General features: G+C 38.9%; 1 protein-coding gene across 1 annotated transcript; it reads left to right on the top strand.

The window, feature by feature from the left end:
- The first annotated feature begins 1,084 nt into the window (after positions 1-1,084).
- misp3 (MISP family member 3) lies at positions 1,085-5,441 on the top strand. The gene is made up of 3 exons (XM_014004836.1): positions 1,085-3,216; positions 3,940-4,013; positions 5,057-5,441. The coding sequence occupies exons 1-3, from the start codon at positions 1,110-1,112 to the stop codon at positions 5,150-5,152; spliced, it is 2,277 nt and encodes a 758-aa protein (XP_013860290.1). The 5' UTR covers positions 1,085-1,109; the 3' UTR covers positions 5,153-5,441.
- Positions 5,442-12,835: the final 7,394 nt, after the last annotated feature.

The raw sequence follows: 12,835 nt of genomic DNA, 5'->3' as shown, positions 1-12,835 counted from the left end.
TATATATATACTTCATTACTCATGTTATATTTAATCTAGTTAAATTTTGCTGGATACAGTGGGGCCAAACTTCAGGTTGTGGCCACTGTCTTGTAAGTTTTCATTTCTTTCTTTTTCCTTCTTCAACACACTTGATTCAAATGGTTGAATTGCCTGCTAAACTTCAGTCACTCATTCATGTAATTCAGGTGTGTTTATGTAGGAAGAAATCAAGGATTTTATTTTTTTCCAGGATATTTTGGCTCTAAAACAGAAGTATTTTTCCTAAAACATAACATTGGTCAATGCTTGCCATGAATCAAGAGCTACTGCACAGACTGTTATCATTCAACCATCAAACCAAAATAAATAAATAAATACATTTTTAAAAGAGAGATAAATGTGGACATATAATCATGGAGTAAGCTATTTTATTGGTTTCATTGAATGTCTAGACGTCTTTCATTTATTGTTTGTCGAATGTGATCATAAATCTGGCAGCAAACAAAAAAAGCTGAATTTGATTGTAAATTCTGCAAAGCTGTCAACATCTGATTTATCTCTAGTTTTCTATTCACCAGCCATTAAGAACTGAAGAAGAAGAAATGCATTTGTCTGGTTTCTCTTTGAGCTGGTAAAATCTATTTTAATTTACCACTAAGTGATAAATTAGAAAGTGATTTCTATCAAACACTTGTTGCAGATGTTGACAGTTACGCAAGGAAAAATTATGATTTGCAAATCCAAACAGGACTTTGTTTAGTCTATTAATATGTATCTCCTGTCTGCTCTGCATAGATCAGATGAAACAATAAAATGCAAATGAATAATTAACATTTCTGAACTCGTGAACATTTAAATACAGATGATATTTTTGCTCGGTGGTACGAGCAAATTGTCTGACACGTGCTGAAATAATAGATTCTAATGACTGATGAGGTTTTATTGTTAAACTCTGATAATTACCCCTCTCCCCTCTGCCTTCCTCTGATTTCTGACTTTAGGCCAAACAGCCTGATTGCTCCAAAAGCTTTTACATCCGCAGACCCGCTGCCATGGCAACAAACCCCACATCCTGGCAGGAACAGAGTCCTGTCAGTTCACCGGGAGAGCTGCAGGGTGAAGAGGGCATGACCGCGAGCCCCGGCTCTCCTGTGCAAAACAAAGAAGCACCCAGGGCATCACCCGAGGAGAACATAGATGTCATGGAGCCTGGAGCTGAAGTCGAAACTCCACAGGAGAATCAGACAATCCGAGTAATCGAAACAGCTGATGTAACCCAAACGCCGAGAGGAACTCCAGGACAAATTCCCAAAAAGCCATCGGAAGCATTTTCTGCTGAGGAAGAACCTGAAGAGGATCTTGTTGAGGAGGATTTCCCACCTCCTCCTTTCTCTTTCAGTGACTCATCAGAAGTAGAAAGCTGTGAGAAAGAAGAAGGTTTTTCCAGCTTCGAGGACGAGGCGAGTGAGTGGATCAGTGTGGAGGAAGTCATTTTAGACCCAACAGAGGACCTCACTTCTTTTCAGAGCCAGAACAGCCGAGAAAGGCCAAAGACCCCTCAGGTTAGTGAGCCAATTTATCAGGAGGAAGATAAAATATCAAAAACTAATTCAGCAGTGGAGCAAAATGTTGACAGCAGTTGTACATCTCAGCCTGTCCAACACCCTCACACTGTCAACTCCCCTCTATGTGCTGATGAAAACGATGAAGAGGAAGAGGGAGCAACTCTGCAGCAGTGGAACACGTTTGATTTGAGCTGCAAGGTTTCCCAGGCCTCCTGCTCTGCGACGGCARAGACAGAACAGGAGGAGGAGCTGTTGCCACAGAGGCGGCGTGAGCTCAACCCCAGGGGAGAGATCCAGGAAGCAGCACAACAGGTGTCTGACCAGGGATCTCCACCTTTGTCTGCTGTTGCCATGGAGCCTCCCGATCAGGGCGGGGAAGCTTCTCGAGGCTGTGGCGGTGTCGCAGCCGTAAGAGAAAGGGTGGGGGAGAGGACAGGAAGAGAAAACAGGCAGACAGGTGAAGAGGAAGGGCAGGAAGAGAGCATTCTTGGAGAGATCAAGTGGGCTGAGTGGTCAGGCAGCTCAGAACTGTTAGGATACCAACAAACAGGCCAGACTCAAGAGGCTCAGACTGGAAAATACAGCTGCAGTGGTCCTTCCACAGAGAGCAGAAACACCAGGATGAAGAATAACACGTCTGATACTAACCAGAGTGAAAATGGAGTATCAGAGGACGTCTCACCATACAGAAMTCTGGAGGGCACCACCGTCTCTCCAGCAGGCTCCCCGGCACCAGAGACTCCCATCGAGCGGGAGATCCGACGGGCCATCGAGCGAGAGAAGAGCCTGAGAAGGTCCAGAGGTCTTCCTAACCCTCGCACCTCTCCTGAGTACGTGGAGATCCCTTTAAGGAAAGGTCTTCTAAGTCAGTCAGTGACAGCTAAGTGGTCTCAGAACAAAGACAGGGAATTYGCAGGCAAGAAGATGCAGCAGGAGATCCACGAGGAGAGTCGCAGGGAGCAGGATCTGGTCAGGAGTGGGAAAGTTCCTGGGTTTTACGACAAAGGTACGGTTCCCCARATAAGAGAAAGCAAGCAGCTTTTTGAGGCCTTTCAGGCACCTCGGGACTCAACTCTTCTGGTCTCGGCCAAAACTAAGACCTCATCCTTGTCTTCTGGTAGTACCGAGGATTTATCCATGGAGAGTCAAGAGGACGTTCCATCCAGAGTCTCCACTTTAAGTAATTCACACCCAGAGAGGAAAACCATCCTGTTGAACTCCACACAGAACAGAAACCCTGCCGAAGGAGGTTCAAATGACTCCACTCTCCGAGGACCAGGACTCTCTGAGGGGACAAGTTGTCAGATCACCATTTTGGAAAACAGCCAGACTGGTCCGGCACAGAAACAGAACCGTGTCAAAGCTGAGGCGAAGGCTGCTAATGCTGCAAACCCTTCCAAGTCATCGGGCGAGGCAAGACTGGGGACTGAGCAGGGACAGGAGGACGTGGCATCTAAGGAGAACCCCTTTTTCAAGTTACGCTCCTCCACTAATTTAGTGAAAGTAAAGCAGGATATCCTGGAGTCCAAAGAGAGGGAGATGGAGCTTCGCAAAATGCGAATCAGCCTGTATGGGGGTATGAACGGTGCTGTAACATCTTCAAGGACGGAGCCGACTCCGCCTGAAGTTCCCGAGTCATCAGCCAAGATGGGAAGAGGATCCTCAACAGGTTAGTCAAGCACCAAAGGGTCTGGAAAGAGTTGTATTAATGAGTCTGCCTTTGGCAATAGAAAAATCTGTGACTTATTAAACAAAAGAGCAAGACCTTTTGAAATTGCACCAGCATGCACATTATGTTCTGTAGAAAACAACTTTCTAAACTAAACTGTGAGCTCTTACAAAAGATTATTTTGCTCTGGAGACACAAGAAAAAAACTAGATTCTGTTCATTTATAAAAAATAAATAAATAAGCCCTCTCGTAAACGACTCTCTTAAATTTTAGCTGTTCAATAATTCTGTTTACATTTTTAGTTTTTGGTGTTTCATTTGTGAAGAAAATGCAGTTTGTAAATCACTGCTGCACCTTTTGCAACAATGAGCTTCCTCTATAGGTTTTCTCACTATACAAAAAAAGGAAAAGAAAGATGTTGTCATTGTGTCAGTGCCAGCTGGTACAAAGTGACCAGGGTGTGTCACAGCACTTGTGTTTTATGGTTCATCGCACTTAAGGAAATGTGTGTTACATAACAATTTATAGCTGTACAACCTTTGATACCACTTCATATTTAAACCTGTGACTGGTTTGTAATTAACCATATCGATGCTCAAGTAAATTCCTCTCTTTCTCTCTCTTCTTTCTGTAGTTATTCTGATTTTCACTGAACTTTATACGTGGGCTCTCGTTAATCATAAAGCCAGAAACCTGTCAGTAATAACCCGTGTCTCTTGCAGCGCGTCAGTCAGGGAGCAGGTTGTCTGCGTGGCCCCCGGTTCCGGCTGAAGAGGCAAAGATTAACCAGCCAGAGGTGTGTTGTCGTCATAGATTCCTCCTCACAGCCGCATTGCTCCAGTTTGGATTGTCCTACAATATAAATGAACAAACTAACCCAACCAGTCTGGTACACTAAAGGACATGAAAATGTAGGCAAATCACCTCTCTGAGTCTCTCAGATGCTTCTAAGGAAACAAAATAAAGCTTTTGATGCTTTAATTAAATGTCACATTAGGGATTAAAGCAGCTTCTTAGCAGCATGAATTTTAACTGCTGGACTTTGTCTAGTTAGAAATAAAAAAAACTTTGAAGAAAGAAGTCAGGGTTTTTTTGGTATTAAATATGGGACACAAATATCTGATAAGATACTGAACACAGCAAGGTGCTTATCAGTGCAGGTAGAAGGCAAACAGCTCTGAGAGTTAGAGAAGAAGGGAGTAACTGAGTCTCTACACAGTGGATGTTTGTGTGGATTCATTTTACAGAGAAACAGGGGCGCCTCTTCATGTTCCTATTGATTTTTGTTACTCTTTTCCTTTCGCTAATTCAGGACCTAACTGGTAACTATACTTGGCAACACTGAACATGGTTCTGCATTAACCTCACACTGACGCATAATGAAGTCCTCTCAAGAAAATAAATGTATCCTCTCTAATGCCAAGCACATAAATAATCTTTTTTTTAATTCGCCATTCCAGCTTTGAAAAGAAAATATTTTAAAAATAATCATCAAAAGATGCATCTTGATCCAGAGTGTGTGTCATTAACTCTGGTAGCAGTTCATCCTTACAGCAGAGACAAAATTCGACAAAAATAGTATCTGCAACCCGTTTCCCTTTAATACTGGGATCTGACAAGACTTTAGAGTTCCATTCAGAGTTTAAACGGCTCACAGAAAGATGAACTTGACTGAACTGGTATTTCAAAATCTTTTTATAGTGTTTAGACAATGATCAGTTTAAGTTTTCCAGTTTTGTTTTAATTCTTTTCATCTTTTCACACATCTGTCCTATTTGATTCAGCTCTCTGCCTGTCTCCTTGTTTGAAATGTGCTCACATCTTACTCCTCCTCTGCAGGTTCTCCAGAGTCCTCGAACCCCCAGGCAAAAGACTCCTCTAGTGCAGCTTTGGGAGTCGGGCCTGGTCAACGGCCACAACCTGGAGGATGACTGAGAATGAATGAAAGTTTATAGAGACTTGTACTTTTTTTTAAAAAAATACATGGTGAAATCAAAGGAAAAATAATCTATTAAATAAAAGAAAACATCAATGGTCATTAATGATGGAGAAGAGGAGAGCAAGAAAAAGTAAAGAAAACTTTGACCAATACAGAGGAGAGGCTTCTGTACAAAACAGGCATGGGTCAGCTGGGTTTATACTGCGGTGTCAAAAAGTCCCAGAGTCAAAACCGCTAAACATTTCTGTCACTCCAGTTCTACAAAAAAGTAAAGAAGGAAACATGCATTTTTTTTATTTGTTTATTTGTACTGTTGCTCTGAGTTGTGTTGTGTACGAAAATGGGTTTTCCTCTAAACTTTAGAAAAATAACATAAAACATGATTAATGAATAACCCGATCAATTGAACACGTCACCATTTTTCTCAGTAAATATATTACTAGAGGTGCTAATGACATGAAATTTTCACCAGATGTTGGTAACAACCCAAGTGATCCATACATACAAAGAAATCAAACCATTAATGTCCAGAAATGAAGTTATTTGTAATAATGTGGAATGGCACAGGGGAAAAGTATTGAACACACTTACTGAAATTTATCTAATACTTTGTACAAAAGCCTTTGTTGTCAATGACAGCTTCAAGACACCTCCTGTATGGAGAAACTAGTGGCATGCATTGCTCAGGTGTGATTTTGGCCCATTCTTCCACAAACAGTCTTCAAATCTTGAAGGTTTCGTGGACCTCTTCTATGAACTCTGATCTTTAGTTCTTTCCATAGATTTTCTGTTGGATTCAGGTCAGGTGATTGGCTGGGCCATTCCAGCAGCTTTAGTTTCTTTCTCTGAAACCAACTGAGAGTTTCCTTGACTTTGTGTTTGGGCTCATTGTCTTGCTGAAATGTCCAGCCACGTTTCATCTTCATCATCCTGGTAGATGGAAGCAGATTTTTATCAAGAATGTCTCTGTACATTTTTCCACTCATCCTTCCTTCAATTATTTGAAGTTTTCCAGTACCATATGCTGAAAAACAGCCCCACACCATGATGTTCCCACCTCCAAACTTCACTGTTGTATGGTGTTTTTGGGCTGATGTGCAGTGCCATTTGACCTCCAAACATGATGTGTATTCTGGCATCCAAACAGTTCAATGTTGGTCTCATCTGACCAGACTATTTATTCTCCCAGTATTACACAGGCTTGTCTAAATGTTGTGCAGCAAACTTTAAAGGAGCTTCAACATGCTGTTTCTTCAGCAGTGGAGTCTTGCGTGGTGAGCGTGCATACAGGCCATGGTGGTTCAGTGCATTACTTATTGTTTTCTTTGAAACAAACGTACCTGCTAATTCCAGGTCTTTCTGAAGCTCTCCACAAGTGAGCTCTTCATGTGTTCAATACTTTTTCCCTGTGCCATTCCACATTATTACAAATAACTTCATTTCTGGACATTTATGGTTTGATTTCTTTGTAYGTATGGATCACTTGGGTTGTTACCGACATCTGGTGAAAATTTCATGTCATTAGCACCTGTAGTAATATATTTACTGAGAAAAATGGTGACGTGTTCAATACTTATTTTACCCACTGTAAATATTCACAACCAGCTACAAAAGTGAAATATGTGCAACTTGCTGCAGGTTCACTACAGAGGCTACCAGTTTGTCAGATTTTATCCTTCTTAAAGGAAACCAATCAAACATCGAAGGCACAGTATGTGACATAACAGCTGGACGAACAGAACAGCTCGTTTTATGTGAAAAACTGTTTATTTTATGTCCATAATGTCCTTTGCATTTTTTTAAATACCACTGTTTCTTAACAGTCCAAATTATAAACTTAATGCTCGTGATTTAATCAAAAATTTAGCCTTGAATATAAATATTGTAAATAAACAGAAAATGCTATAAACATAAGAAGCTGATCACACATTTGGTTTAAAGTCTGGAGTGCAGAGAAACGCAACATGTTCACGCGTGTTCTCTCATTTTTAAATTAAAACTGACTAAAAATTAGTATGACCAACATATACTGTATTATTTAGTCAAAAGTAATACAATTATTTCAGTTTTTAAATGAAAGCAAATGATATTTTTAAACTTCTGTTTTAAGAAGACAGTGACTCTGACCCATGCCTATGTGGAAAATATGCAATAAGTCGCTCTCATGCTGCATACTTTTAGACTCATGAATGTAAGAAAAAATCATTAACTGGTTAATGTAAAGAAAATACTGAAGATTAAAATAATATAGATTTTCTAATAAAACTTTTCCAAAACATCTTTTTGCATTTCTGAGACATTATTTTATTCTTATATTTTACTGTTTTGAAAAAAAAAAGAGCTCTTGTGACTGTAGACTGTCTAACTGGTTCAGCTGGTGGATGAATGCACCTTTGGTGTTGTTTGTAGTCGGCCACAGAAACCTGAAAAAAGAAAAGAGGAAAACTACCAGTACAGAGAGTTTTCATTTGTTCCTGAGCAACAAGTGCTGCCTTTTCTTCAAAGCCTGCAGAGTGTCTGATGTTCAGACGCTGACAGCAAACGATTCACCGATTGAAGTGTATTTTCTGATGATGAACGTCCTCCAAAATCTCAACAGTGATGGAGTGCTTAAAGAAATGACTCTGTAGACAAAAGTTATTCTTGAGCAGTGAGGTTTATGCAGAGCCTAGACCAAATCAAAAGACTTCGGGCCAAATAAGTGAAGCTCTGCCCAGAACGTTCTGGGTCATCCCTTCTTATAACCTTCTACCACACCCAGAAGTAAACAAAGCAGGGTCAACCTACATGCGTTCCTTCGGTAAAGGAGTTTGTCACACAAACATGTTTACCACTGAAAGCTGTTTTAACAAGTGAGGTAAGGGTTAGCACATTTTTCCATCCTTATAAGGAATTGCTGAGTCGTTAATTTAAGAGCAAACAACTCCTTGATTGACACGCACAGGCCTCATCACAATTCTGTAGGATGACTCCATACACCTCATGATCAAACAAAAAGTTCCTCGTGAACCAGAAGAGTCGACTGTGTTTTCATTCATTCTAGGGTCAGGAAATTAACAAATTATTGTTCTGCTTGAGGCTGGATAAAATTTCAAGTTAACCTGCAATAATTTGGATTTAAAGAAGCATTCCTTGAAAGGATTGGACAATTTTTTTTTCTCGTTGCCTGAATCAGAACAAACCTTTCCTGTTTTAGGTCAGGATTTCCAAAAACCTTTGTATTTTATGAATGCCTGGGACAATTTTAAAGAAGGTTTTTTGCTACTTTCCTCACATTCCCAAGTCTACAGTTCGATCTGATTAAATGTCAGACAGAAAACTATAATTATGTGGTTTCAACTGTATTTTAAAATATACATAAACCCTGTAAGTATAATAAATTGAAAGATGTAACACGAACAAAATGCAGAACAATTTCAGGGGGGGTGGGGGAAGAACAGTTTGAATGTTCAGGCTGTGTGATTTGATTGCATTTGAACATTAAGCCTGGCCAGATTATTCAGCACTGAGGTTCAAATGAGGCAGTGATGATGACTCACACTCAGAGAAAAGCTTTTCAGAGTTTCCTCTCATGTTTGTGTGTCTGCAGTGACTGGAAGTCGATGATTAGGGCTGCATCAGAACGATGACCAGGCAGTTTCACTGAAACTAAATATCAGTCWGACTGTTATCAGGAAATAACAAATCAAGTCTGAGATCCAGTCATAAAATTAAACACAGATAACACAAACTACTGTCACCTCAACTCACGTATGTTTTAAAGAATAATCCCAGGTTTGGACAGGCATTGTTATGAAGTCCAGCCGGCACAGTCTGCAGCTGAAGTGAGTTGAAAACGCACTAATCTAATGAGAAGTTCAGTAATTTAATATTAAAGCTTTTCAATAAACTTTATCTTTTTGTTGGCTCTGAGTCAGAAAATTCTTCTGAAAAGGCTTTTAATGATGATAGGGCTGCATTTTATTTCAGCTTTTTAATCGGTTTAATCTGTACCTCAAAGATGATTTACCACAGGCTCGCAGTATTTGATCTGCGCTCAAATCAAAAATTCAGAAAATAAAACGAACCGCCTAGCAATATTTTTTGAAGGAATGCACGTCGACTGCTTATTATTCCAGATTTTTACACTTCTTGATCAAGTTGAAGCCTAAAATTTAGAGATGTTTCTTTTATTTTCTTTATTTTCTTTTTTTATATTATCACAGTCATATCAGATCTGTTTAATCTGCAGCTTTATGCTCAGTTGTTCTTTGGGTCTCACTGTCGGTGGTCAAAGATGTGTCGCCATGGATGCAGATTAGGAAGAATCCCTGGTGGGCTTTTCTTTGTTTGGACGAGATGAGACCACGCTTTAGTGACCTCCTAGTGTCCTGTGAATAATTCATCCCCTCGTTCTGACTGGACGCAGATCAGTGATACAGCAGGACGTTATTATTGTAGTGGAGCCACAACAACTCAAAGGYTAACAGTTATTAAGAAGAGGCAACTTCTCCTGCATGCCAGGCTGAACTGAGGAAAAACCTCCTCTGTGATCAAAGCRGAGCATGGGCTTTTTCCATGATTTTCTCAGAACAATGTCAAACTAACATAAAATATCTTTTTTTTTTCTGTGTTCCCAACATGCAGTCCATCCAGGATATCTCTCATTTTGGTATCTAATCTGGCATCTGTTCAATCCCCAAAATAAACACGTGCTTCTTTCACCTGCTCCGCTCCAGACTCATTTMTGTGACATTTGATTATCACCATCATCGCAGCCGTCCACTGTCCTGAAGGCCTGCAGTCACTGAAGCAGCTGCGTGAGTCAGTCTGACAATTAGCTCGTTGTGGTAAAGGCCAGGATCAGAAAAGATGTGAAGAAATTAGATGCACATATAGGTTTTTCTATTCTTTGCTCAGACTTACACCCACACACTCAGATTAGTGCATGCCTGTGTGCAGGGGTGTAGAGGTGAATGTTTTCTGAGAACTTCAAGGAATAAATAAGATCTTATAGGGTTCTGTGGAAAAGTTAGGAACAATTAACATCTTACCTGTTGTAGATAGCTCTTTGAACAAGTTTGGAGACCTTTGTTTAAATGGGTTGGTGTTGACTCCATTTAGTGTAGTCTTAAAGGAACTATCTACAGCAGGTAAGATATTAAATGTTTATACCCTTTCTTAAGTATCACACATTAAAAGAGCAGAAGTTATTTTACAGAATTAAAAGTTTATTATTCTATTTTTTCTATACATCCAGTGTTAGCTGCATGTTATCTATATTGTCTGGTAAAACTAACAACAAATAACAATAAAAAATAGATTTGTATGAAATACTGGTTGGGATTGGGCCCTTTTTATGAGTCATAAAATACAAAGGTGAGGAGTCCAGAAATTAAAAACAACTTAAATATGATTATTAAAAACATTTTTAGTAATAATTGTTTTGTGTTGACTGAATACAGTAAAATAATCATCTACAAATTACTTTTTTTTTCTTTTAAGACAGCTAATTGTAAATTAACCAAACGCTGCACTGTTTTTCAAAATGTCTAGGATCTAATTACTGATAATAACAAAAGTAATGATTCACATTTAGAGTGATTAAAAGACACCTAAGAACCATAGATCAAATCTGACAGATGAAGCAGTATGGATTTAAAGCTTTTCCCAGCGCAGCGACATCATTAGATTCATATATTAGAAACAAATTGAGTGTTTCTATTTTAGAACTGCTTCCTTTTTMTTCGAAGAATGCCTCATGCCACATCCATACGGACTGTGGGGAAAATACAATCTTAYAAACGCCAATAAATCAGCTTCACCGTTCATGCAGCCGTACACACAGAGCTCTGTTCTCCAGTCACTTTGATTCATAAAGTAAAGAAGAACAATAAAAGTGGGGAAAAAAAATTCTCGAGACTTTGTCACATGTGGCCCTTTTGTTTGAATCATAATGCTTGGTGTGTGGGTGTGTTTAGCTTTGATGTTTGTGAAAGGAGAATAAAACAGTTGGGTTGAATCACCTGGGCTTGCATGACCTCTCGCTGTGGTTCGTTGTGCGAAGAGGAGTGGACCTATTTAAAGATTATTTCCTGATGACGTTCATTAACACAARATGGTGAGAATCATCAAGCAGTATTTAAACGTGATACAGCATTTTATTCAATTCATTTCAATTCAGTTTATTTATATATAGCGCCAAGTCACATACATTGTCTCACTCATACATAAAAAAGAACAATCTAAAGATTCACTGCCTTGTGAAAAGAAAACATAATTCACTGTTATATTAGGAGTTTTAGCTACAAAGAAAATAAGAATCTGATGTTTTATAGACTWAATAAACTTGCAAAAGGACATCAACTTTTAAATGTTTTATAAGCACAAAAGCTACCATACTTAGCTCCTGTTAGAAATTAAAGACCTGAAGGAAAACATAATCCTGCCTTTCATGTCAGAATATATCAAGGTTTATAAATTTGATCACTGATTCCCATAGAAGATGCCTGTCTTGGTCAACAGTTCATTTTATCCCATAACGTCAGGATCTATTTGTCTTTTGTGGTTAATTTTTGGTCACACACTGAAACACACAGGATGAGGTTGCAGTCTGCCAGAGGGGTCCAAAGTTGACTTTATAGATCAGTGATGTTGTTAGACTCACATTGCTGAGGCCTTTTGTCATTATTCTGCCTCTTATACAAACAGATTTRCACAATCTGGTTTAGTGAAGGTCTCCAGTCTGCCTACTGGAGGAGTTAAGCTGACCAGGACATACCAAGCAAACTTTGGCATCTTCTGCGTTACTCCAAATGTTTTCATCTTTCATCAGAGAACAGTGGAAACATATGTCTGCTCTGCAGACGAGGAAACCAGTGAGATGGCAGTCAGAATAACAGCTGCTTCACGAAAAAAATGAGTAAACAACAGGGAGGTGTTTCTTGTTCTTTTATCATCACAGAACATAAACTTTCAGACACAGATCTGAGGRATAATGTGCTGCATGTCTCTTTATCACAGGGTGAAAAAGGAAACCAGTGAGTCCTTTGATTATGTCATGATTTTTTTTAAATTTTATTATTGTTCCAAAGAGCCAGGAACAGGTTTTGTTACGATGAACAAAATCAGCATGATAAATGACCATAATTAAACTGTTCTGCAAGTTTTTTTTTATGTAAATAAACAGCGCCCTCTGTCGAATATATAAACAAACTACAGCAGGTCAGTTTGTTCAAGGTTTTCATCCCAAAATGATACAGTGTGTCAGTTTGTACAAAATATTTTATTGATTGGACCTGAAATGTTTATTGCTCAGCACCAAAAGGCAAAAAATAATGTTTTTTACCTGTATTTCTCTCTCAAAATAGCTCACGAACTATTTGACAAATTTTATTATTTGACAAATTGACTCATTATTTGACAAATAAGAGTTATTACTTTAGATGCTAGAAATGTATTCTGCTTTTACTACCTGTACTTTCCAACAATGTGTGAAAATAAGTGTATAAAAGTGTGGTTCACTTCACAAACCAAACAAATATACTATAAATTTTGGTGTTTAAAATAAAAAAATTCAAACATTTTCAAAACATACAATCTGAGATACATTTATCTGCAACTTTTACATGATTCTTGACATGTGAAAGAACTTCATTAATAAGAACTTCAAACAAAAAGTCATCAGTCAAAGTCCAAAC

The sequence above is a fragment of the Austrofundulus limnaeus genome, unplaced genomic scaffold, assembly GCF_001266775.1.
Source record: "Austrofundulus limnaeus strain Quisiro unplaced genomic scaffold, Austrofundulus_limnaeus-1.0 Scaffold27, whole genome shotgun sequence".
NCBI classification, from domain to species: Eukaryota; Metazoa; Chordata; class Actinopteri; order Cyprinodontiformes; family Rivulidae; genus Austrofundulus; species Austrofundulus limnaeus.
The sequence above is the reverse complement of the archived record's forward strand: the minus strand, read 5'-3'. Positions and strand labels throughout refer to the sequence as shown.